This window comes from Neomonachus schauinslandi, chromosome 6 (genome assembly GCF_002201575.2).
Source record: "Neomonachus schauinslandi chromosome 6, ASM220157v2, whole genome shotgun sequence".
Lineage (NCBI taxonomy): Eukaryota > Metazoa > Chordata > Mammalia > Carnivora > Phocidae > Neomonachus > Neomonachus schauinslandi.
Window position 1 is genome coordinate 32987320 of NC_058408.1, and position 27966 is coordinate 33015285.

Genomic DNA, 27966 nt, shown 5'->3' on the forward strand with positions numbered 1-27966 from the left:
ATGATCACCTTAGCTGAGACAGAAAACACAGAGATCAAGTGTGTTGGAGAGAAGATAGTGGGTTTCATTTGGGATATGTTGGATTCAAGGTACGTGGGAGACACAAAGGAAGCAGCTGGAAAACTGATCTGAACCTTGGGAATTATACCTTAAACTTGAAAAAAAAAGGATTTTTGCTTAAATAAGAAATCTAACAATCAGTTGCAGGGGATGGGGGAAGTAAGAAGAGCTTGGTAAAAGGATATAAATTTTCATCTTTAAGATAAAGAAGTTCTGAGGATCTAATGTAAAACACGGTGACTATATTTGATAGCACCATTTCGTATAATTAAAATTTGCTAAGAGAGTAGGATTTAAATGTTCTCACCAAAAAGAAAAGGATAAATATGTGAGCTGATGGATGTGTTCGTTAACAAGATGGGTTGGCGGGGGGGACAGTCCTTTCATAAAGTGTGCCTATGTCACATCACCATGATACCCACTTTAAATATCTTACAACTTAGTCACTTACATCTCAAGAAAGCTGATATTTAAGAAAAAAAATCTAACAGGGTTGGCTTAGCTGGTTAAGCACCCAACTCTTGATGTCGGCTCAGGTCATGATCTCACTGTTGTGGGATTGATCCCCAAGTGGAATCTGCTTGAGATTTTCTTTCTCCCTCTCCCTCCATCCCTCCTCCTGCTTGCGTGGCTCTCTAAATAAATAAATAAATAAATAAATAAATAAATAAATAAATAAATAAATATTTCAAAAAGAGGGAGAAATCCAACAGAGTGAGAAGTTTGAGTTTACTTTCAGGATTACAAGTGAAAAGTGTAATAATTTATTTCTGGATTTGCAAAGAAAACTCACAGGTATTTATCACACTCAAAAACAGAAATGTAATTTACATGTTATCCTGGACAAAAAATAATTTGTGAAGACTTTTCCAGAGTTAAAGGTTTTGTTCAAGTGGCAGAGCAATTATCTCTAAAGTCCAGAAATAACATATGCAAGGTCATCTTTAGGATGCAGATACCTGCTTTTGTGTAGCTACAGGGGAAGACAGAATAGTTTCTTAGAAATGTTCACAGTTTTAAGGCTAAGCACTAGAATTCCACTAGTTAGTGACAAGAGCAAAAGAGGTAGGCTCAAAGACTCAAAATTTATGTATGGGACTGAATAGGGCAGAATAAGATTTTTATTAACAACTGAGCTTATGAAGCATGTAAGTTTTTACACACCGTACAGGAGATAGTTCTGTGAGTTCTGCCCAGAGATCTGTGAGCGATTCATGGGTGATGGTCAAAGTCATGGGAGTAGGTGAGTGGCTCTCTGGAAGACAGTGAAAACTAGAGGAAGAAGAAAGCCCAGGACAGTCCCCTGTGGGCACCAGAGTCTCTGTTCTGGGTATGGCATTGGGTTTCACCATCACCAAAGGCCACAGTGAAGACCCAACCAATGGATTCTGACCCAAATCCAGTGGGCTCTCCTCTGCACTGGGGTTTAATTGAAGTACCCTGGTGATGCAGCCAAATGCCATTGTAATTATACATCACTATTTTAAATCTTATTTTTATTTATGAGAGAGAGAGAGGGAGAGCTGGGGAAGGAGCAGAGGGAGAGAGACAAGCAGACTTTGCACTGAGCATGGAGCCCAACTTGGGGCTTGATCCCAGGACCCCAAGATCATGACCTGAGCCAAAATCAAGAGTCAGATGCTTAACTGACTGAGCCACCCAGGTACCCCAACCCCAATTACACGTCATTATTTTTTTTTAAAGATTTTATTTATTTATTTGAGAGAGAGAGACTGAGAGAGAGAGAGCATGAAAGGGGGGAGGGTCGGAGGGAGAAGCAGACTCCCTGCTGAGCAGGGAGCCCGATGCGGGATTCGATCCAGGGACTCCAGGATCATGACCTGAGCCGAAAGCAGTCGCTTAACCAACTGAGCCACCCAGGCGCCCTACACATCATTATTATGATGATGTTTTGACTCCAAGAGTTCTGGTCCTATCAAGGTCACATGCCAACCCCAATCCCATCACTTTCTTCTCTGACATTTCTTTCAAATGTTTTCTGTGTGCCGGCTGTGTGCCAAGCCAAGCTACCTCTCAGCAATTCTGAGAGATGTGTGTAGTTATCACTCCTACTTTATAAAAGAGGAAATTGAAGCTTAGAGGAGTGGAGTATCCTGCCCAGGGACACACAGTTCCCATCTGGTGGAGCCAGGATTTAATCCACATAGCCTGGATCTGACTCCAGAGCCCATGCCCCAGGGTCTGGCTACATACTGTCCTCCTGTGTTCCCCAGCACTGTGTCTGTGGCCTCAGCGTGAGGCTGAGTGATGGGAATTCCTCAGCCCAGTGTAGGGTCTGTATGTATGGCTGCCTTTTATCTCCTGTCCTAATCTGTGGAGGGAGGAGACTAGTTTTGTTGATTCCTTCCCTCCTCACTGTCCTCTGTTGAATGGTTGAGGATATGATGACTTCAGATTAAGGATGGGGAAGAGCCTAGGGTAAAATCACTAGGCTCTGTTCTCATTAAGAATTTTAAAATCAATTAAAATCTGGGGCGCCTGGGTGGCTCAGTTGGTTAAGCGACTGCCTTCAGCTCAGGTCATGATCCCAGGGTTCTGGGATCGAGCCCCGCATCAGGCTCCTTGCTCGGCCGAAAGCCTGCTTCTCCCTCTCCCACTCACCCTGCTTGTGTTCCCTCTCATGCTGTCTCTCTCTCTCTCTATCAATTAAATAAATAAATAAAATCTTAAAAAAAAATAAAATCAATTAAAATCTGACCTTGACAAAAGAAACACTCTAAGAGTAGATAAGGATGTGGAGCAGTGTTATTCCTCTTCAAAACATTTTATCACTAGGTACTTTTGAATGTAACTTGTACAAACATTTATTGAGTGCTTTAACTGTGTGAAGTGCAGTGCTTGGTACCAGGTGGGGCAGAGGCAAGTAAGAACCCACCTCTGACTTCAAGGACCTTGTGGTCTAGTGTTGAAGACAGACTTCAGATGTCAGTTATAAGCCACATCTGAATCAAAATTATAAACACCGAGTTGTAATTAGAATATGGAGACTGGCCTGGAGGCAAAGAGGGGACATTGGAGAAAGGACTGGCAGAATGAGTAAGAATCAAAGAAGGAAGAAGGACAAGAAGGCAAGTGATATGGGCAGGGGTACATTATGGGAAAATGTCTGGGACTGTCAGGGATCCAGATTGTCCAGGTCAATCAAAGCAAGGGGGCTCAGATCAAATGACGGAAAAGCTTCTTTCCTGAAGCATCAGTTTGCTGAAATCTATTTGCTAAGTTTGTCAAATGATCAATTTACTGAACAGCATTTTAAATATTCATTTTGAATATACTCAATGATTATAAATATCTTCTTGTTGAACACAGCTAATGAATGCATTCTTTGTAACAGCATTTTAAGTATTTCTGTTCAATTTCTTAAAAGTAAGGATTTAATCTTATGGCTCTGTTTTTATAAATATACTCAGGAATATTTTCCAGAGTATATCCAATGTATATATTTTCATTGTGAACATAATAACTGCAACAATTCATGTGGGGAATTTGCACTTTATACTGTCAGCTTCCTGAGTTTTTATAGTCAAATTCTATTTTGCCAATGTATTGGTATTTTTATTTTATTTTATTTCTTAAAAATTAAAAACAATTTCCAGCTTATTTTTTTCAAAATTTTTAAATGCATATTGGTATTTTTAAACCTCTTTCTTCAATTTCACTGAAATTCAACCAAATCTATGAACTCATCAAAAATTAAAGAAACTCATTTCTATAGTTTTTACAGTTCATAACAGTTTTCATTGGATGGGAGAAACTTCATATTTTGCAAATTTCATGGATGATTTAGTGGACTGGTTTTCACTACGTGGAATGAAACTTACCCCCACCTGTCTCCTATCTCATCCAGATTGTTAGGGCAAGAGGAACAGTCTAGAGATCTGGAGTGGAGGGACAGGCAAACAAAAAAGAAAAGGGGTGTGTAAGGGCCCCAAATGCTGGTCCTGGCTCCTTCACACCTCTTTAGACCACCTCAATATATTCAGTACAAATTCTGTAAACATATTTTAGTAAGCGAATACATTTGGTAAGTGGATCATCACACTGAATTTACTTTTTGGCAGAATTGTCCTAGTGGCTGTGTCCAGAGCTCAGGTGCCAGGATGTCTGTCAGGTGGGATGGCCCATGACTGATGGCAAGTGGAAGAATGGCTTCATCAGAACTGAATTTTGGAAAGATAAGATCAAATGAGTCATTACTCAGTTAGGAAGTTAGTCTCTCCATGTAGTGTGAAGGGTCATTATAAACTTGTCTCTTCCTGTAAAGTGGGACAGAAACATCTTTGAGGGAAACATTGAGGGCACTCAACAGATATGTGCATAGTATGAGTTATGAACATCTGGGGCATATAGAATCATCTGGATCTAACAGGTATCAGAATAAAATCATCATGAAAATCAGTATTTCTTTGGGAGTTAACTTCATATATTCCTTGAGGACAAGGAATATTTCTAATGTAAATTTAAGATTTAAGATATATTGTTTTTCCCAAAAGGAACAGGAGTGGTGGTGAAGAGAAAAGTGTCTTTCATGATTTTTCTTTTTTTTTTTTTTAAAGATTTTATTTATTCATTTGCGAGAGAGAATGAGAGACAGAGAGCACGAGAGGGAGGAGGGTCAGAGGGAGAAGCAGACTCCCCGCTGAGCAGGGAGCCCGATGCGGGACTCGATCCCGGGACTCCAGGACCATGACCTGAGCCGAAGGCAGTCGCTTAACCAACTGAGCCACCCAGGCGCCCCTTTCATGATTTTTCTTTAAAGAAGTCTTCAAATAGATCAAATATGAAAGTACAATTAGTCACATATATTTTTCTTTTTCTTTGTATAGCTGTATGTCTATACATACAGACATACATATCTCTCCATAAACCATTCTTTTAAAACTGCAAATGGCTCGATGGTTCATTGCCTCTGTCGACAGTTGTCATGAGGAACTCACAATACTACACAGATCTGACTCCTTTTCTCTATCTCATCATTTTCCTGCCTTTTAATATTATTTTGTCTTACATTTGTTCCCTCTTCTCCCACTCCTCTGCCATTTCCTTGGTCTGACCATTTCTGTGGCTCACCTGGCCAGGTACAATGGTCTTCTTCCTCAACCTTCCTGTTTCCTCTCTTTGTTCACTTCAGTCTATCATGTACACATCTGCCACAGTGATCTTTTAAAAGCACAAGCACTGGGTGTTATATGCAACTAATGAATCATTGAGCAGTGCATCAAAAACTAATGATGTACTATAGGTTGGCTAACAGAACATAACAAATAAATAAATGAATAAATGAATAAATAAAAAAAAATAAAAACACAATAATGAATCACTCCTTAGCTTAAAAGTAAACAAAGGGGAAACAAAATCCAAAATGAAAAATAATGGTTCTTTATTCCCTAAAGAGTAGAATCTATAAATTCCTAAACTTGACCCTTATATCCCATTTGGACACTTCTATAAGCAACCACCTCCCCATCTCTCCTCTGAGGAGAGGCTAACACTCCCTGTGTCATGTTGTAACATTTGAGTGCATGTGCTTTACTACTGTAGGGCATAATTTCCTTGAAGATGTGGACCCCATAGTATTTATCCTAGTGCTTTATGACAACTAGGAATTCAATGACTGCTTATTAAATTGAGGTCTTTTGGCAGAAAAATCTGGGAGAATCATCAGGTCATGAACCCCAGAGCTCCAAATGGGATCCTTCATAGAAAAGAGAAAATGGCAGCCCAGCTCTTCTCTAGGCTATGGAGAGTCTCTGATCCAACTCTGTTCCAAATGACCTTGGTCGCTGCTCTCATGGCTTCTGTTCTTGGTGAGTACTAGAGAGATAAGTTCAGATTGGCGACAAACATTCAAGATCATCCACTCATTCGCTCTTAACACTAACAGATGATTCAGCTTCTAGCAGAAAGCCACCTGCCGCAACAAGGGTTGATTTGACCAGGAATTTGGAATTTGGAGTTAAAGGGGATTTGGTATTATTTGGGATTTAGGGGGAATTTGTTTTATCCATAGAAGAGGCAGTTTTCTGGGCACATTCCCCTAGCATTTCTCCTCCAGGAATTTTCCAAAACAATTTGTCTCCCAAACATGACTTGAAACAAGTCAGTGTGATCCATCCGCCCGACTGAACGATTTTCACTGCATCTGGGTCTATCCAGAATAGAGAGGAGAAATAAGTATAGTCTTCTCTTAGGGCTACTGAAAGGTAAATTGGTCCCCTATTTAATTCTTGCAAGGAGAGCAGGATTAACATTTTTATGTTTCAAGCACTCCATGCTTCTTCCTTTGCATCATTCAAAATCCAACATGTGCAAAAAGATGCAAATTAAGAATGTGGTTCTTATCCATCTCCCAGCCACCCGGGTTCCCTTTCCTGAGACAGGCAATCTTACATATGGTTTTATTGATGAAATACTATGTTTCTGTTGAGGAAAATTGTAGGAACTGCTGGCTTTGCTCAGATATCTCTGAGTCAGCAGATATGAGGAATCTGATAGGTGAATAAAATCACATCTGCCATCCGTCAGATGAATTATCTCATAAACAGTAGAAAGGGGATGAAAAATTTCTGCCTTTTATCATTTATCAGCAGATGTGTATTACTGATCACTCACTGGATTCGTTGAACAATGGGGACAATAAGAGTTACTATTTTTCTTGATTAGAGGAGAAAGGAATGGTCCTTGATCTAAAAATCATACTACTGAAACATTAAGATGCTGTGTTTCAAGCTATAACTTCTGGCGCTCTTTGTCATTTTGGTGTCCAGGAAGTTGTGGTCCCCCACCGAATTTATACTTTGCTTCTTTAACAACTGAGTTGAATGGGACATACTTCAACAGTGGAACTGTCCTGAAATACACATGCCGTCTTGGCTACAGTAAGGTTAATTTTTTAAGTCAGTTTGTTACCTGTCAACATAACACATGGAGATACAATGAATTCTGTGTCAGTAAGTATAAACATTTATTTTTCTTATTTATGCTTTTCCCTTCTTTGCAAATTTGTCTCAGGAATTAAGTTTTCTGAGTACAAATGAGAATCTTTGGTCACTAAGAAACCATCCAGTTGTCAAGTCACCAATTTCAATGTACATACGTGTGCTACTTTTTGAAAAGCATAAACAAAAAAACCAAATAAAACAGAAATTAGGAACTACCTGGTTGTAGTAAAAAATAAGCTTATCCTTTACCCTGTAATTCAGTAAACACTTCTTTCCTAAGTGAACTACAAATTCAATTTTAATATTTTGAAAACCAGATTCATTCTTTACAAAGTTATAAAGTATTATGTGGCTAGAGAGAGGTAATGCAGTTTCCAAAGAAACCTCAACCAAAATATCTGCTGTGTTTGGAGGAAGATTCTGTGATTCACTTATAGTTGAGAATAAATTCTGTGATGTGATGTTCTTCCAATAGTGAGGGTATCTATACTTTCTGTTGTCCCTTTTGTGACCAAGGACATGCATTTTTGAGTGGCCTGCATACAAAGTACGTGCCACAGAGATAGAATGGAGCATAGCTCCCTGATCAATAACTATCCTGGACTGCAGACTCCATGACCATAGTGATTTAACTGAGTATTTTCCTCTGTTGGTGAAATGTACCAGAAAATTATGAGATCAAATTTTGTATTCATTTATCCTCCAAAGTAAAAATTTAGTGAGTCAGGATCAGAAATATGTTTGGATCTCAACCTCTGGATCTTTCTGGAAGCAAAGGTCAAAACGAATCAATCAGTCTTCTAATGCCTTATCTGTGAGTAGTTGGAATCACTAATTATCTTTTTAATTTTTCTGTCAGAGAAACGATGCAGAAACCCAGGAGAATTACAAAATGGGAGAGTGATAGCTGAGACAGATTATTTCTTCGGATCACACATAGAATTCGTTTGTTCAGAAGGGTGAGTGTGAAGCAATCTAGAAACAATTCTTTTAAATTAATTTTTAATAAATAGCTGATATATTTCAAAAGTAAAAATGATGTAAAACCATATGCACTGAGAATTCTCACTTCTACCTTCTTGCCATCCACCTCATTTCTTTGTGTGTGTCCTTAAACAGGGATCCACATTTATTGGTTTCTTAGGTATCTTTCTAGTGTTCACTTTACAAATACAAGCTAAAAATTAGTATATATTTTTATTTTACACCTTTCCAATAACAAATGTAGCTTTGAATCTTGCTTTATTTTTTACTCATCAATATATACAGAACATAGTTCCACGTTTGTGCATAGAAGTTCCTCATTGATTTGTCTTTACAACTTCATAGAATGTGATTGTGTGATGTATCACGGATTAACAATCTCTTTGATGTATCCATAGATATTTCCAATGTTTTGCTATTCTGAACAGTGCTCTGATGCATCACTTTGTACATATATAATTTTGTACAGATGTAATTATATCTGTAGGGTAAATTTCCAGAGTGGGATTTCTGTGTCAGAGTATACCTATTTGAAAATTTGAAAGATATTGCCTAATTGCTCTCCTTAGAGGTTACATGTTTTGCAGAGTATGTAAATGTCTGTCTCTTCATAGACTTTCCAACTGTGTTGTCAATCTTTTGAAAACTTGTGAAATTTTTGAAAATTTTCCAAGTTAAGAGGTAAAAATGAAATCTTACTATAGTTTCAATGTACATTTCTCTTATGAGTGAGATTGAGCATATTTTTATGTGTTCAAGAGATAGTTGTATTGATTTGTGAACTATTTGGCATATCCTTTGCCTATTTTTTAAAATTGATTTCTTGAAATTTGTATTCTTAATTTCTAGGATAAATACCTACATACATGAACATATATATATATGTTCATATATATATACACACTATATATAAATATATAGTATATACTTATAGAGGTTATTAAATATATCAAACCTACTCATAGAGGTTATTAAAATATCTTATAAAGCCTTGATAGTATGTCACTATGAAATGTGTATATGAATATGTAGGCAAAATAATGGCATTGAGTAGAAACATACGCAGATATAAGATACATATGAGAATTTAATGTAGTGTTAAAAAACACTCTCAAATCAGTAAACTAAAGATGGACTTTTGGAATAACAGGAAAGTCATGTGGGAAAATACAGCCTAGGATATATATCTTGCACTGTATATTGTATATTGCCTCCAAATGGATCAAAGCTTTAAACATTAAAAAAATATGAAAGCATAAAAGTAGCAGAAGAAATCTAGGCAAATAGTTTAAAATCTTGTATTGGAGAAGGGCTTTTAAATGAAGACCTAAAATCCAGAAGCCATTTTAAAAAGAGAGTTTGATAAATTTGAAGCATTAAAACAGTTTTTCCTTAAGAAGAAAAAATAGCCAAGTCAAAAGAAAAATAATATACTTGGGGGGAAAGTTGCAGCTCCTTTAAGAAACAAGGTCTAAATCCTAATATGCATAGGTTCATGTGTATATATCGTGTGTGTGTGTAGGCCTCTGTTTATAGACTAGGTTGAACAAAAAGTAGCCATTGTGGAAAAGTAACAAAAATCTATGCAAGGCTGCAGGAAGATAAGAGTTATTTTGACAATGTCTGTTTGTACAGATCTCTCCTGGCTTCACCTCCCCATCTCTGGTGATAAGATTGTTCTTTTTCTCCTGTTATGAGGAAAGCATCTTTCACATGAGAGCTTTATCTCTTATAGAGTATATAGGTTTATATACTCTATACTTAGTTTACTGATTTGAGAGTGCTTTTTAACACTATATTAAATTCTCAGATGTATCTTGTATCTGCATATGTTTCTACTCAATGCCATTGTTTTGCCTACATATTCATATACACATTTCATAGTGACATACTATCAAGGCTTTATAATATATTTTAACAACCTCTATGAGTAGTCCTGCCTTATTGCTTTTTTAAAAAAATTTTTCCTGACATTACTTGTTTATTTTTCTATATAAAGTTGTTTTTTTTTTTTTAAGTTTAAAGTTAGGCATATTTTAAAATCAGTACTGGATTAGTGTTTAACTTAATTTTTGAAGGAACTTTCCCCAAAACTTTTCTCTACCCTCTTAGGGTCTCTGACTGGCCTTGAGAATTAAATTGACATGAGGCAAATTAGCAGGAGAAGAGCATACAAATTTTATTTTTAGACGTCCATGGGAGCCTTCACAGGAAAATGAAGACCTAAAAAGTGGTTAGACCTCTGTTTATAGACTAGGTTGAACAAAAAGTAGCCATTGTGGAAAAGTAACAAAACTCTATGCAAGGCTGCAGGAGGATGAGTGTTATTTTGACAAGGTCTGTTTGTACAGATCTCTCCCGGCTTCACCTCCCCATCTCTGGTGATAAGATAATTCTTTTTCTCCTGTTATGGGGAAAGCATCTTTCACATGAGAGTTTTATCTCCTGCTTTCAGGAAGAAAAGAGAAGTCAGAATGCCTTCCTTTGTCTATTTCAAGTGCCTTTAACTCAAAATAATCTTTAGTAATTTTACTCTCAGTTGTTTTGATACAGACCATTTACTTCAACATTTTGTTGCTATGTGCTGCTCTTTTAAAATGTAGATTAAATATTATTTTATTTCTGCAATACTTATTTGAAATACATTTTAAAATAGCTATTTTGTTCTGTTTTGTGTTCCTTCTTCAGGTTCTCCAACTGAGTATGTGTCGATTCTCCTTTGCTTGTCCCCTGTGTTTAACATTTTCCTCTAATGTTTCCTTTTGTTTGATTTCCGCACATGTATCCTTATTTATCCCTTATCGCGTATGGCTCCTGAGATGGAAAGCACGAAGATTCAGAAGGGAAGTGCTGTTGGAATGCTAAAGGGTTCCTACTGGAATAACTGGAAACCATATTTCCCCCTTGGTTTCCTGGGTAGCTTAGGAAACTTACATTTCCTAGAAATTTCAAAATAAAGAAATGTTTAATTCTCCTTGTCTTTTTTTTTTTTTTTAAAGATTTTATTTATTTATTCATGAGAGACAGAGAGAGAGGCAGAGGGAGAAGCAGGCTCCCAAGGAGCAGGAAGCCCGATGCGGGACTCGATCCCAGGACCCTGAGATCATGACCTGAGCCGAAGGCAGACGCTTAACCATCTGAGCCACCCAGGCGCCCTAATTCTCCTTGTCTTTTATCCTATTAAAAGATTCATTTTTCTTTGAGCTAGTATTAAATAAGTCCCAGGGGCTCTATTGCCGAAGCTAACATTTCCATTAGTGTTCAACCACAGTGTACATTTATTCCTTGATGGTAGTACCATTTTAAGACATACTAACAATGCTTTTTCTTTCTGTTACCATAATACACAGAGGGCAGTAGGACAAACTAAAGAAAGCTTAGAACTTGTCAAGAGCCATAAAAAATGGGGATCGTGAACGGGGGAGTTAATGGTGTATTGGAGAGGGTAAGCACCCAAAAGTCAGAAGGGGGCTGCATATCAGAGGCCTGAGAGTTTGGGGCCAGCAACCTGGATGATACTGTCATCTAGACAAAATTGCAGAACACACTCAAATGAGTCTTTTACCCTACATTGTCCTGGTTGAGCTCTGGATGAATGCCATGCCCCATACAGTTGATGCCCAATAATAGATTGCCGAATAAAAGAACAAATGAACAAACACACACATCTCATTGCAGTGATGAAGTTTTACTGAATGGAAGGCTCAGTGGGAAGTGTTATCTGGAAAACATTATTTCTTCATTTTTGTTATTGAGTAACGAGTTTATTTGTTCAGACCCCTTTATCCAACTTAATTTAAGGTAAGAAGAATTTCATTAAACTCTTTTATCTTGGATCTCACAACTACTAGTGGCTGGGCCAATTAAAATATATCTGAATGAGATAGGATAAAAGAGTTGATTGGAGTGATCCTCTCCCACTATGTGTAAGTAAGTAAAGACTTTTTCTGGCTTGACTGCAAACCTAAACCATGCTAGAAAATAAAACTCTTGTGCAGCTTTGCTGCTTCTTGTACCCTCCATTAGAATTTGCATCATGAATGCTAGATTTGCAAAGGTACCTTCCCTGATTATTTCTTTTTCTTCACTCACTCCCAGTTGCTAAATGCAAGCCTCCTCCAGACATCAGCAATGGGAGGCACAATGGTGGAGACGAAGATTTCTACACATATGGCTCTTCTGTCACCTACAGATGTGACCCCAACTTCTCAATGATAGGCAAAGCCTCCATTTCTTGCACAGTGGAAAATAAGACAGTAGGTGTCTGGAACCCAAGTCCTCCTACTTGTAAAAGTAAGTCACAGGGATGAATTTTGGTTTGAATGATTTGTTTAAAAGAAAAAGGTAGGTGAATTTGTTGCAGAACGGGAATGATTCCAAGACCAACCACTGCAACAATGCAGTCATTTATTTGCTCAACCAATATTTATGTATGATGGCCCAGTGTGCAGTAACAAACAGCACCGACATCTCATTGGCTTTGCAAAGTAAAAGTTGATTTTCTTTCATACAGAGTCTGCTGCAAGTTCAGGGGACTCTAGGCCAGCTGTAGTCTAGGTGTACATTTAGCAATAAGCCTAGCAATCTGGGTTGCTTTGATCTTGTGATACTTCTACATCCAAATGTCCTCTCAAAATCTGTTCAGTAGGTGAAGAGAGAAAAGCAAATTATGCCCTGGCTTTCGAAAAGAGCTTCAGTCTGAAGTGACCACATGTTGCTTTACAGCCTTTTGTCCCAAACTAGTAATGTGGAGACCCTACCTTGAGGGAACTGAGGAATATTGCCTTTTGTCTGTTCAGGGAGGACAAGTGGAAATATTGGTTAGCACTTACAATGTTCACCCCAAATGCCTACAGGACAGAGCAAAAAAAACCCCCCAAAATCAGAAAATCTACTGTGTATTTTTAGTTGGCTAATCTGAGGCACCTTCCTTTGTGACTAAGTGCCTACACCGTATCACTTAGTATTCTGACTCACCACAGTACACAGTCAAATCCGGGGATGAAAAAGCATGATCCCACAAGCAATTCAAAATGCCAGGAGTCCAGACAGCAAGAGGTGGAAATGGCAGAGACTGAGGACAGAAAGTCAGCAGAGCCAGATTACAAAGGGCCTCATGTGTCCCTCTGAGGAGTTCGGAGCAAAGGTGAAAGGGAAACATTGAAAGGCTTTAACCAGGGAAGTAAAAGTGTTGCATTTCAGAAAGACAAGTCTGGCTCCAGAAGGGACAACAAAGCAAGTGGGACAAAACTCAACCCATAGGCACCTGTTGCAACCATCCAGCCAAGGGGCAAAGGCAGCTTCAGCCATAGCCATGAGTCATCAAGGTGGCAGGACTGACATGGGGGCAGGATGACTGACTGCTGTGGGGTTGGGGTGGGGGGGGCAGTTTGTTCTTTGTGAGAGCACAGATCTCTGATGCCTGGCTGCCTCTTCCTCATGACCACCGTATCATTACCGTTGGCCACTGACCCGTACCGAAATCATGCAGAAAAGTAGGCCACCGTCAGGGGAGGATTATGGGGCCATTGAGGGATGTGTTATAGATGGCTGGTTTTGCTTGAGTTATAGATGGCTGGTTTTGCTTGAGTTATAGATGGCTGGTTTTGCTTGAGTTATAGATGGCTGGTTTTGCTTGAGTTATAGATGGCTGGTTTTGCTTGAGTAAGGTGGAGTTATTCACAGTTATATCATAACAGAACCGATAGGATGGGACCTCCTCTTACTGAGGCTTTTTAAAGTTGAAATTATATTCACTTTAAAATGTTTTCCTTGTATCTGCTTGACGTACACTGTATCAGGCTTTTGTGTCATAGTTGAAACTGGATTAGCAATAGCAAGTAATATCCTCATTGCCATTCCTCTTTTACAACTCACTTGTCTTTTCTTGTGATTCTTTAGAAATCGTCTGTCCAAAACCAGAGGTTAAAAATGGAAACGTAATCTCTGGATTTAGAACCATCTATACTTACAAAAACTCCATGGTATTTGACTGCGAGGAAGGTTTTATTCTCAAAGGAAGCAGTTTAATCCATTGTGGAGAAAATAATGACTGGGATCCTCCTCCTCCCATCTGTGAGCTCAGTAAGTATGGACCATGAAGGAAGTTCAATGTTTGGCATCTAAATTACCCAGAAGTGTTGGTGGGGGCATATTTGTATGCCTAAACCCACTTGAACTGCAGTAAAAATTTAAATTTAGATCAATAATTGTCTTTATTTTTTCTAGTTGTTGGAAAAAAAAGATTACAGTACACTAGGCAAGGTCTTATATAATCACAAAAGGTTGCCATATACAGTTGTGCAGGTCGTGAACACTTCAACCCTAAAGGGAGACATTAACATTGTAGACATTGTGGATTAGTGTATTTATTTCAACAATTTTCTTGCAGTTAGTAGGAAACTTGTTTTGTTCTAACAAAATCATTACGTTATGATAATTGACTTGAAAGATAAATAGTAAAGTGTCCTGTAGGGGCAGGAATGCCTTTTTCCAACTTCCACAAAAATATTATACAGACTAACTATGATTCTGACACTCTAAAACTATAAACTCATGTGGATCATGAAAAATTATGTTAATAATAATATTGAGAACTTGGTGCTAGTTTGTTTTCTGATGTGGCTGATGCATCAGCCATGGCAAGACCATTCCTGGCTGAATGAACGCATGGCATCCTCTGATAGGACAGGCTTGTTGATGATCACTGTTGCATCCCTAGTACCAGTGTCTTTTCCTATTGTTCTCCCTTTATGAGCAGATAGTTGTACTGACTTACCAAGCATACCAAATGCCTACTGGGAAAGATACAACAACCACATGCCGACAAAAGAGCGACTATATAATATTGGAACTGTGTTGAGGTACAAGTGTTATACTGGTTATGAACCTGCTTTGGATGGGTCTACCACTGTGACTTGTCAGAGAAATCTGACTTGGACCCGACACATAGGATGTAAGGGTGAGTCTCTGTTTTTTAAATCTTTTTATAGATTAGATGCCCAGCATGTGCTAGGCTTTTTTTTTTTTTTCTTAAAATGAATGCAGTTTTATCTTTCAAGATAAATTTAGGATTATAATAATTCAACAGAGGAGTTAAGTATTATTGTCAGAAGGGATCATGGAAGTCTTGGAGGAGCTGAGAAACTATGACTATAACTATAACTTTCCTTATCCCATTTCAAAATCAAATGAGACGTGGACACAGAAGTGAAGCCTTAGTCAGATTGAGTATTAGCCTCATCACTGGTGAAAGTAGCATGGAGAATACGGCTCAACATTTACCAGAGTCAGACCTCTGTCACAGCCCTTTCCTCCCCATGTCGACTTTGGGGTGCTTAGTAGAAGGAAAGTCTGTGAAACAGTCATGAACTCAACCAGCTGCAAAGTGACTTGTGTCTCATGTCTTTGAGCCAAGGGACTGCGGGCTGCAGGAGCTGGGTCTTGTGACCTGCCCCTAGAAGACAGACCCTGACCCCTGACCCAGTACTCTGGCCTCAGAGGGATAAAAAGGAGACTTTCTGCAATCTCAAGATGTCTTTTCTCTTTGAGAGAACGTGAGGAGCTGAGAGACAAGCAGATGCAGTTTTATGGGCTTCAGTGGAATTGACAACAGAGAGAAAATGTTTCCTTGTGCACATCAGAATCTTGCCATTTTAGAGGTGAAGACACAGAGGCCCAGGATATAGGGAACTTTATTCTACAGATTGGAACTGGAAAAATGTGTAAAATGAACAAGTAATGAAAAATGGTAGTTTAGATCTACCAGTTGGAAGATCATTCATTTCACATTAGGACTTCAAGTTTAATTACAGTTATTTAGACTCATTTGGGGGCAATAAAATGAAAAGTTTTAACAAAATTACCAAATTAAAATATATTTAACAATGATGGTCACCACTTAAATAACAAAGTATTGGTAAATACAAGCCTTTGAGGATTCTCCTTGATGAATACGAAATAGTGACTTGTAATTAATACACTAAATCTTTCTATATAAATGTTTATTTATACATGTCTAAAAACCAAGTTCTATTTTTCTCCATCCTTTTCTTCTTTGTCTTATTATTGAGGTATAGTCAACACACAATGTTATATTAGTTTCAGGTGTACAATATAATTCAACAATTCTGTGCATTACTCAGTGCCCACCACAAGAAGTATAGTCACCATCTGCCACCATATATTATTACATTATTGTGACTATATTCCCTATGCTGTACTTTTAATCTCTGTGACTTATTTATTTTATAACTGGAAGTTTGTACCTCTTAATCCCCTTCACCTATTTCATCCATCCTCCAGTTTCCTCCCCTCTGGTAACCACCACTTTGTTCTCTGCATTTAAAAGTCTGTTTGTTTATTTGTTTGGTTTGGTTTGGTTTTTAGATTCCACATATAAGTGAAACCATATAGTATTTGTCTTTCTCTGTCTGACTTAGCCATCATGGGCCTTCTGGGCCCACCCATGTGTCACAAATGGCAAGATCATTATTTTTTCTGACTAATATTCAAATGTGGGTGTATGTATGTGTGTGTATATATATATATATGTATATATACATATATACATATGTATACATTATACATATATATATACAAACACACACATATATATACCACATCTTCTTTATCCATTCATCTATCTATGGACACTTGGGTTACCACATATCTTAGATGCACCAATTTACATTCCCACTGGTAGAGCACAAGGATTCCCTTTCTACTGCATCCTTGCCAACACGTGCTATTTCTCTTCTTTTTGACATTAGCCATTTTGACAGGTGTGAGGTGATATCTCATTGTGGTTTTGATTTGCATTTCCCTGATGGTGAGTGATGTTGAGCATCTTTTCATGTGTCTGTTGGCCACCTGTATGTTTTCTTTTTTCTTTCTTTTTTTATTATGTTATGTTAATCACCATACATCATTAGTTTTTGATGTAGTGATCCATGATTCACTGTTTGCATATAACACCCAGTGCTCCATGCAGAACATGCCCTCTTTAATACCCATCACCAGGATAACCCATCCCCCCACCCCCCCTCCCCTCTAGAACCCTTAGTTTGTTTCTCAGAGTCCACAGTCTCTCATGGTTCGTCTCCCCCTCTGATTTACCCCCCTTCATTTTTCCCTTCCTGCTATCTTTTTTTTTTTTTTTAAACATATAATGTATTATTTGTTTCAGAGGTACAGGTCTGTTTTCTTTAGAAAAGAGTCTCTTCAGGTACTCTGCCCATTCTTTAATCAGATTACTTGATTTTTCAGTGTTGAGTTTGATAAGTTCTTCATATATTTTGGATATTCACCCTTTATTGAATATATTGTTTACAGATATCTTCTCCCATTCAGTAGGGTGCCTTTTTGTTTTGTTGATGGTTTTCTTCACTGTGCAAAAGTGTTTTATTTTGGTGTAATCCCAATAGTTTATTTTTGCTTTTGCTTCCCTTGCCTGAGGAAACAGATCCATAAAAATGCTAATGTCCAAGAGATTACTGCCTATGTTTTCTTTTAGGAGTTTTATGGCTTCAGGTCTCACATTTAGGTTTTTAGTCCATTTTGAGTTTATTTTTGTGTATGGTGTAAGGAAGTGGTCCAGTTTCATTCTTTTGCACATAGCTGTCTAGTTTTTTCAATACCATTTATTGAAAAGACTGTGTTTTCCCCATTGTATGTTCTTGCCTCCTTTGTCATAGATTACTTGACTATATAAGCATGGCTTTATTTTGGGGCTCACTATTCTGTTCTATTGATCTATGAGTATATTTTTGTGCTAGTACCATACTGTTTTTTTTTTATTATTATGTTATGTTAATCACCATACATTACATCATTAGTTTTTGATGTAGTGCTCCATGATTCATTGTTTGCATATAACACCCAGTGCTCCATGCAGAACGTGCCCTCCTTAGTATCCATCACCAGGCTAACCCATCCTCCCACCCCCCTCCCCTCTAGAACCCTCAGTTTGTTTTTCAGAGTCCAACGTCTCTCATGGTTCGTCTCCCCCTCCGATTTCCCCCCCTTCATTCTTCCCCTCCTGCTATCTTTTTCTTCTTTTTTTTTTTTTTAACATATATTGTATTATTTGTTTCAGAGGTACAGATGTGTGATTCAACAGTCTTGCACAATTCACAGCACTCACCATAGCACATACCCTCCCCAGTGTCTATCACCCAGCCACCCCATCCCTCCCAACCTCCACCACTCCAGCAACCTTCAGTTTGTTTCCTGAGATTAAGAATTCCTCACATCAGTGAGATCATATGATACATGTCTTTCTCTGATTGACTTATTTCGCTCAGCATAACACCCTCCAGTTCCATCCATGTCGTTGCAAATGGCAAGATCTCATTCTTTTTGATGGCTGCATAATATTCCATTGTATATATCTACCACATCTTCTTTATCCATTCATCTGTCGATGGATATCTTGGCTCTTTCCACAGTTTGGCTATTATGGACATTGCTGCTATAAACATCGGGGTGCATGTACCCCTTCAGATTCCTACATTTGTATCTTTGGGGTAAATACCCAGTAGTGCAATTGCTGGATCGTATGGTAGCTCTATTTTCAACTTTTTGAGGAACCTCCATACTGTTTTCCAGAGTGGCTGCACCAGCTTGCATTCCCACCAACAGTGTAGGAGGGTTCCCCTTTCTCCACACCCCCGCCAATGTCTGTCGTTTCCTGACTTGTTAATTTTAGCCATTCTGACTGGTGCGAGGTGATATCTCATTGAGGTTTTGATTTGAATCTCCCTGATGCCAAGCGATGTTGAGCACTTTTTCATGTGTCTGTTGGTCATTTGGATGTCTTCTTTGGAAAAATGTCTGTTCAAGTACCATACTGTTTTAATTACTATAGCTTTGTAGTATGTCTTAAAATCTGGGATTGTGATACTTCCAGCTTTGTTCTTTCTAAGGATTGCTTTGGCTATTAGAGGTCTTTGTGGTTCCACATGATTATTTGTTCTAATTCTGTGAAAAATGCTATTGGCATTTTGATAGGGATTGCATTAAATGTGTAGATTGTTTTGGGTAGTATAGACATTTCATAATATTAATTCTTCCAATCTATGAGCATGGTATATCTTTCCTTTTTTTGTGTCATCTTCAATTTCTTTCATCAATATCTTATAGTTTTCAGAGAGGAGGTCCTTTACTTCCTTGGTTAAATTTATATTTTATTCTTCTTGGTATAATTGTAAATGGGGTTCTTTTCTTAATTTCTCTTTCTGCTACCTGTCCAATATATAAGTATATTGTTTATATTGTATATATCTATACAATAGATTTCTATATATTAATTAATATTATATATAATCTATATAATATTATATATTAATTTTATATCCTGCAGTGGTTCTGAATTTATTAGTTCTAATAGTTTTTTGGTGGAGTCTTTAGGGTTTTATATATATAGTATCATGTCATCTGCAAATAGTGACAATTTTACTTCTTCCTTACCAGTCTGAATCCCTTCTATTTCTTTTTCTTGTCTGATTGCTACAGCTAGGACTTCGAGTACTGTGTTGAATAAAAGTGGCAATAGTGGGCATCTTTGGTTCTGATCTTAGAGGAAAAGATTTCAGTTTTTCACCATTGACTAAGATGTTAGCTATGGGTTTTTCGTATGTGGCCTTTATCATGTTAAGTTATGGTTCCTCTACACCCACTTTGTTGAGACATTTTGTCATGAACAGATGTCATATTTTGTCAAATGCTTTTTCTGCATCTTTTGAAATGATCATATGTTTTTAAAAATTTTTCCTTTTGTTAATTTGATGTATTACATTCACTGATTTGCAAATATTGAACCGTACTTCCATCCCTGGTAAGTATCCCACTTGACTGAATGGTCCTTTTAATGTATTGTTGCATTCGATTAGCTAATATTTGGCTGAGGATTTTTGCATCTTTGTTCATCAGGAATATTGCCTACAGTTTTCTTTTGTGTGGGTTTTTGTCTGATTTTGGTATCAAGCTAGTACTGACCTTGTAGAATGAATTTGGAAGTTTTCCTTCCTCTCCTACTTTTGGAACAATTTGAGAGGAATAGGTATTAACTCCTCTTAAATGTTTGGTAGAATTCACCTGTGAATAGTGAAGCCATTTGGCCCTGGACTTTTGTTTGTTGGGAATTTAAAAACCTACTTTAAAATTATATTTTTGTTACCCACTATAGTTGTATTGATTTAATTATTTAATAAAGATATATTTAACCATTTAAAAAGCAGAAGTGAAATGATATTTTTCCTAGTTACCAGAAAATCTAATACAGTGTGGATTTGGACTATGACTTAAATAGTATGATTTAAGTGCTTTCTATAGTATTACGTAAATATTAATATTATAATTTAGAAACATGAATGTTGGGTATTTTTATTGTAATTCATAAATAAGTGAGTAGTGAGAGTGTTTAGGTATGCCTAAAAAACCATTGTAGTGCTAGTCAAGCTCCTGATGTGAAGAACAGGGCATTTTAATCTGCTCTGATATTTTCTCTTATATCAAGCAATATCAAGTTCTACCTGAAAGTATTTCTACTAATGAATAAAAAATATCTTTTTATCAGCTCTTACTGCATTAAAAATGAAAGAATTTGAGTAGCTATTTCTCTTAAATGTGGCATCAAAAAAGATCCTGGCCATATGCAGTAATTTAAATTTATTTCTGTGCGTTAGCTGTCAGGTGGATATAAACTTTTGAGGACATTTTTCCTTTTGTGACTAAGGAAGTGTAAGGTATTAGAGAGGTTAATAATGATGTAACCCTAATGAAACCATAAGCAATGGATGTTATTTGTCATTGCTTTTGAATGCTTCTGAAAATTTACATTTTCAGGCAGGTTTCATCCAGTGTCTCATTTTGGAGGCTTCTAATGAAATCATTTAGTTGAAGGGAAATGACTAGGTTGGAGTACTTTAGCAATCAGGGACAGGGAGAGCAGACCCAGAATGTCCTTTTTCTGTTTCCCCAGTCTCTCTTCAGTGGTGAAATCTTCGAAAGCAGAAATGAATTTATTATCCATAGGCGCCTCATTGCAGTGATTTTACTAACCATTCACCTCACTTTCTATTTTTCAGAGATGTGTTGCCCAATACCAGACCTGGAGAATGGTGAAATCATTTCAAAAAGCACTAGATCTGTGAATAGCTGTGCTTATTTCTACAGAGACACAGTTTTTTATATGTGTTATAAGAAATATCAGTTTGAAGCTAGGTGCCAAGAAGATGGCACGTGGAATCCCAAAACACCAACATGTGATGAGAGTAAGAGCTTATGGAATTTTATGTTCTTTTTTCTTTTTTCTTTTCTTTTTTTAAATTTACATTCAGGTTAGCTAACATATACTGTATTATTAGTTCTGGGGTAGAATTTAGTGATTCATTAGTTGCATATGATACCCAGTGCTCATTATATCAAGTGCCCTTTTAGTGCCCATCACCCAGTTACCCCATCCCCCCACACCTCTCCCCTCCAGCAACCCTCAGTTTGTTCGATGTTTCTTCATATCAAAGTGATGGAGATTATTAAGGGAAGGTTTCAAATTAGGAAGAATTTGTATACCCTTCATGATTTTTGGAGTGGATAAATTTGTTAAAAAGCATTGTCCACCCCCGCAGTCCAACTTTCTTTTCCTTCCTCATTGTTTATTCCCATTCTCTTGACCTTCCTGCTTTTCTTTTCTTTTCTGAAATCAGTAAAAATAGGCCACATCTAATAGATCAGCTGAACTTATCAATTATTGTCTTCTGTTTCTTGGTATTTATTGTCTTTTCTTCTCTTCTTTCTGTCCATATGCCTTAATCTGCATTTCAAGACCCACCCAAATCTATTTGAACCCATCTTTCTAAACTTGCTTCCTTTCTTCCTCAAACTTCCTCCCTTCCTTCTGCTGTCTCTAAGTTTTCCTTCAGACTATCCCCCAGTGTGAAATGCCTACCTCTCCCTCACCAAGAGCACTTAAGTGCTAAATACAATCCTACTTCTCCCATTGTTTTTCCATCGTCCTATCTAGTGATGATCAAGAACAATTACCCCTGCTGGATAGTGATGCTTCTTCTTGCCTTGTGTGTAAGAAGGAGCCCAAAGGAGCCCTAAAGTGGTTCAGAGTGCTGTGTTCCAGAAGATATTGTAAAGTAATATTGTGAAGTGTTATCACTGTAAAATATTGCCTCTCAATTGGCACTTCAGCTGTGCCTTTAACAGGCCATTCCAATGTCCAAACAGGCCTACGGGTTCTGGATGATGCAGTCTGTAATGTGAGTGGTACATTCCATGGCCACGGTCTTAGTACTACACCTCTTTTGCTATGAGTGGGTTTTCTAGTTGCGCATAGTGTAATTCTATGCCAATTATTTAAACACTCTATAGTCTTCAGATAACAGTGCTGACTGAAGTCCCACAAGCAGAAAAGGCAAACCCATACCTGGAATACTTGTGTATTTCTGTCAAAATACCTATTTGTCCCTTCCAGGTAGAAGGGATGTAATATAGTCAACTGGCTACCAAGTGGCTTTGTGGTTATCTCAAGGGATGGTATCATATTAGGGACTTAGCATTGTGGCTGGCAGTTTGAAGATTCAGTGACAGCCTCGGTAAGTGGGAGTCCATGTTGTTGTGCCCACCATGCTTGTTCTTCATCCATACCACCACTTTCCTCCTCTTCCTCTTGTGACAGCACTGGTCGGGCCAATGACAGAAGATGGCTGACTTCAACTGGCTGAGACATTGTTTTCTATTTGATTTTTTAATGCCTACTCTACTGGGGATGCTCTGCTGGTGTTAACACACAAAATAAAAACTTTGCACTTCCTGTCATTCCCATACGTCCAGTCACCTGCTTCTACCTACCGCAGATCTCCTTGGGCCCAATCTTCCAATCTTTGTCCTTAAGGATGCTGACAAATAAGCCATTCATTCTGGGCCATTCCAGGCTAATTTAATCTATCCTTAGCCCATTTCTTTTTCCAAAAAAGTGAATGGCAAGATTACCTAAGATTTTACCTTACTACTCTCTTTCCCTGATCAGGCTCTAATGCAGCTTCTGTCCGTTTTAGCTTGCGCACACGTACCCAAAATACACATCTGTGAATGAGGCTTGGCTTCCCTCTGTTCTGTCAGTTGGTTATAATGGATACTCCACATAGCCATAAGCATGAGCTAAAGAGACCCTTGTGCAACAGTGGATGGGCACAAGTAGGATCTAGGCTCCCTACTTGTGCAGGCTGCTTGTGCATGTTCAATCCCAGATGACAACTTCCATTTTATAATGAATTGTTTGTTGCCTGCCTGGCTGTATAACTTGGTTCTGATAGACCAAGATCATGATTTTTGGCACATGCTCACTGCATCACCCAATATCAGGTACAGTTTCTATCAGGACCAAATAACATGTCAAGAGTTATATCTCAAACAGCACATAATTCTCTGCAGCAGTGCCTGGCCTTGCTTCAGGATCTCAAGGGTATATGCTGTGATAGTCCCATTGATATTTGCATGCTTTCTGACTGTAGCCACCTTCAATATACTAAGCTCTGCTGCGTCCTAAGTTTCAAGCAACAGGACAATTTCACTGCAACTGGACTTGCTGCCGAGGCTTTTCCCAACATGGGCCCCACTCAAACCCAGCTATCTCTTATGTCATCTAGCATATGGGCTGGAATAGTATTCCCAAGTATGGAATGTACTGCCTCTAGAGTCTAGAAAGTTCTACTTGGTGTTATGCACCATTTTTTGTGGTGTGTTGTGCATATCCCATTAGTTTAGATGGGATAGCCTAACAAGCCCTGAACCCTGGACCTCTGAAGATTGTATTGATATGGCAAACCCTTGAATCTTTACATTCTATATCTGGAGCATCAGTATGGGAGTTGGAAAAACCCAGTCTTCCCCTTCACTTCCTGTGTTTCTCTTGTATGTCTCTTTTACTGCTCACACGGAACACTCACAACATTTCAGGTGACCAAGTGTATGCGTTTTTTTTTTTCTTCTTCTTCTTGCAACAAAGAATTCTCTGCAACACCAGCTGGGTGTCCTATAATTTGCCACAGTTCCAGCACTATCTACCTGAAGAGAGTGGCAGATTCCACAGGGTAAAGGTTCGGTCTCACGAAGCTGCCCCCCACATTAGATGCCAACTGTGGTAGTAGGTCCTCGGGCTGCTGCCAAAGTCTGTTCAACTTGGCTACAAATTGGAGGTTCCCATGATCTCCTTGTGGAGTTCCATTAATTTGCTAGAAGGGCTCACAGAACTCAGGGGACACTAACTTATATTTACCAGTTTATTAAAGGATATGATGAAGGACACAAATGAAGAGATACATAAGGTGAAGTCTGGGAGGGTCCCAAGCACAGGAGCCTCTGTACCTGTGGATTTGGGGTACATCATCCTCCAGTACGTGGATGTGTTCACCCACCTGGCAACTCCCTGAACAATATACTACTGAGATTTTATGAAGGCTCGCTCCTTATAGGCATGCTCAATTACTAACACTGTTTCCTACTTCTCTCCTCTCTTTGAAGAGGAGAGCAGGCCTGAAAATTTCTAAGCTTCTAAGTTTTGCATCATGACTCGATCTTTCTGGTGACCAACTCTAATCCAGGAGCCACTGAGAATTGCCTCGGTAGAACAAAAGATGTTCTTAGTGTTCTAGGCACTTAGGAATTTACAAGGGTTTAGGAGATCTACGCCAGAAACCCAGATGGATTATCTATCTATCATCTATCTATCTATCTATCTATCTATCTATCTATCTATCTATCTATCTATCTATATCAACATGCTAGTTTCTTCTGGCTCATTCAGTAGAATTAACATGAGGCCATTGACATACTGGATCAGTGTGGATGTCCAGATAATCATTGTATCATCAGACTCTATTATGACAGGGGCAAGTGAGTTATCATACCCCAGGGCTAAAACTACAAATGTGTGATTTTATCCTTCTGTGTATGCAAACTTTCCGACCCTCTTTTGTGATAGGGATGAGAAGAAGGCATCTGCTAAACCAGTGGCCCCCACTTACCCGAAGATACAAAAATCTACTCTAGCAAAGACACCACATCTGAAATGAGAACTAAAATGTTGAATTTTCCATCGTCGACTGTCATTCCCCAGAATCCTAACTTCTCTTGTAGACAGACTGGGGAAGTAAATGGCAGTATAATGGGGAGGCAGCTGTAGTTCTGTAAGAGTGGCACAATGCCCCCATTTCCCCTGCCACTTTGGTATATGATGTAGTTTTTCATATGCTGTCTTTGCTTCAAGGGGGATGGGGATAGGCAAGATCAATGGCTTCTACTCGACTTCTTGGACATGACAGGTTCCACCCCATAGGCCAAGAACTCAATATGGGGGTTGAACAAAGTATTAATTTTGTCCATTCCCCTTGTCCTTTTGAAGATATTAGAGATGACCACCAAGTGGTCTAATGATGGGGCCATGATGGTTCCTCAGCCTGAGGCTTACAGGAGGTCAGCGCAGGTCTTGGGTTTGGCTAAGTGATCCTCTGAGCAGAGAAGATGACAGGACAGAATGGAGCCTCCTACAAAACACACAGATTCAGGGATGAGTTATTTTTTTACATTCGACAAGCTCATGCTCTCTCACTTTTATCTCTCACCAACAAGATTGTGATTTTCCTCCTGATGTTGCCCACGGACATTATGAAGAAGTTAAAGGATTCCGTGTATTCATACAAAACGAAGTGATATATAAATGTGACAAAGGATACACTCTGGTTGGAGAGGCCAAACTCACTTGCAGTTCTTCACGCTGGACACCTGCAGTCCCTCAATGTAAAGGTAACTCCAACTCCCTTTTCAGTCAGGTGGGTGGAAATGTCACAAAAGCACGGAAGCATTTGATTTGATTTGATTTATTTGAAATCATGACTATGTTCAGGATGCAAACAGTACAAGGGGAATACATAAACATCAACCTCCCTTCTTCTTTCTCCCAGTCATAAAATTCAACCCCTATGCCCACTTTCCTGTATATTTCCAGAAAAATTCTGCAAGTGGCCATTTCATTTACGGCCTGTAGCAAAATTTTCATGCAAGCTTGCTTTAGCATGAATGTGGGCTCTCAAGGGCTAATTCCAAACCTCACAAAGTGGCAGACACTTCCATCACAGCCTCGTGCAAGGCACCACCTACCCATGCTACAGGCCGGGGAAGGGGGGGCTCCTACTGTTTTGTGGGGACAGGACAAGTCAAGGTCAGGTCTGACTTTTACAGGCACACAGGTTAATAGCATTTTGCCATCAGCAACTCCGGGGATTATTTGCCACCATAGTCTCTATTACATACAGGAGCCAGTCGGCAGGAGGGAACATTTCACAGCTAGTGTCTTGCTGGGATCAAGAGATGAGGGAGACTTGCTTTGATAGCGAAGAACCTGGGATCACATGCCTTTTTTGTATCCTATCATGTTCTTCAAAAGTATGAAGACCTAGGACAAGTTTCTTAACCTGTCTGTATCTCAAATTTCTCCTAGAAAAATGGGAGTGATAACTAACAGTCATTACCTCACACAGCTGAATCACATAAAATGCTTAACCTGAGTCTGATATATAATTGTGGCCAATGCTCAACCAAAATGCTAACAAATATTACTGTTACAAAAACAAAACAAAAGATAAAACAATTAGCAGCACCTATGATAGTTAATTCTTATAATCCTAGCCTGTTGTCATGTCTTTTTCCTTAGATTTCCATATTGCTTAAAACTGTGTTTCCATTGTAGCTCTGTGTCCAAAACCAGAAATAGCCCATGCAAAGCTGTCCGTGGATGAGGATCAATATCTTCAAACTGCAAATGTTACCATCCAGTGTGACTCTGGCTATAAATTGGATGGTCCCCAAAATATCACTTGCTTAGAGAACAGAACCTGGTACCCTGGGGTGCCCAAGTGCGAGTGGGTAAGTGGCACGATTCAAGAAAAGCTCCTGTGCTAGCCAACCCTAAAAATGGACCCCCCCCCCCCAAGCACTGTCCCAGCTCGCAGTGGTGCGATCTGACTTATCAGGAGTCATTTTGAGTCCTACAAAGGAATTCTCTTCTTTCTTGAAGTACTGTGGTCAGGTAGGAGTGACAAGCTCTCCTCTCTCACTGGAGAACAAGGAATAATCGAGCCCCTTAGGGAAAAGAGGGACTCAGATACCTGGGACTTTTTCTAGACTATATAATATACTATGTTCCATTTCTGGATGGTCTCAGAAACAGCCTCTCTCCTCACAGAGGCCCTCTGTGAAGCTGTCTCAGAACAGGTCCTTATCCCTCTGGGAAGGGCTACGGTGGGACCCAAGGTGTTTTCTGGTTTTCCTGCTCACCAGGCAGTCCTGTGCTTGGTCTTGGCTTTGAGCTGTAGTCCTGTCATTGTCAGGAGGTCCTCCTCCCCCTCCAACCCGGTCCTTCTTGATTTGGAGAGAAGCCACTCAACCACACCCAGCATCTACATCTCTTTCAGGTGGTCCCTGAAGGCTGTGAACATGTCCACAAGGGCAGAAAGGCCATGCAGTGTCTCCCCAACCCAGCCAATGTGAAAATGGCCATGGAGCTGTATAAATTGTCTTTGGAGATTGAACTACTGGAACTACAGAGAGACAAGGCAAAGAAAGATACTATGGAGTCATCACTGTAATTTCTCCCAAAAGAGGGAGAAAAATGTGCCGCTTTCAATACAATACAGATCACTTCAGCTTACCAACTCTACTGTCCCCTTTGCACCATCATTCATGGTAATAAATGTCTAGAAAGGATAATTTGTTCACATTTAGTGCTTTGTGACTGTAGAATTATTGATTATCTTGTAGCTGATGGTTTTGCTTTTCTGGACACAAAGTGTATATTTTTTTTTTTCAAGTAAAAATGTATGTATCAAAAACGATTTTGTCTTTGTGGTCTGTCCTTAATGAGGTACCTAAACATACCCATTACACAAAGTTAGTA

The 27966-nt window shown here is 38.8% G+C and overlaps 1 protein-coding gene across 1 annotated transcript; it reads left to right on the forward strand.

Moving 5' to 3' along the window:
- On the forward strand, positions 1-27904 carry C4BPA (complement component 4 binding protein alpha). Its single transcript, XM_044916088.1, has 13 exons — positions 1-89; positions 5725-5888; positions 6849-7031; positions 7882-7981; positions 8576-8594; positions 11894-11936; positions 12105-12299; positions 13908-14090; positions 14767-14967; positions 21095-21280; positions 25644-25817; positions 26761-26936; positions 27485-27904. The coding sequence occupies exons 1-13, from the start codon at positions 1-3 to the stop codon at positions 27656-27658; spliced, it is 1887 nt and encodes a 628-aa protein (XP_044772023.1). The 3' UTR covers positions 27659-27904.
- The last annotated feature ends 62 nt before the right edge of the window (positions 27905-27966 follow it).

Coding starts and splice junctions, on each gene's coding strand:
- C4BPA (XM_044916088.1), top strand. CDS start 1: ATGATCACCTTAGCTGAGACAGAAAACACAGAGATCAAGTGTGTTGGA. Junction 25,818..26,760: donor TGCAGTCCCTCAATGTAAAG/GTAACTCCAACT, acceptor TTTCCATTGTAG/CTCTGTGTCCAAAACCAGAA. Junction 26,937..27,484: donor GGGTGCCCAAGTGCGAGTGG/GTAAGTGGCACG, acceptor CATCTCTTTCAG/GTGGTCCCTGAAGGCTGTGA.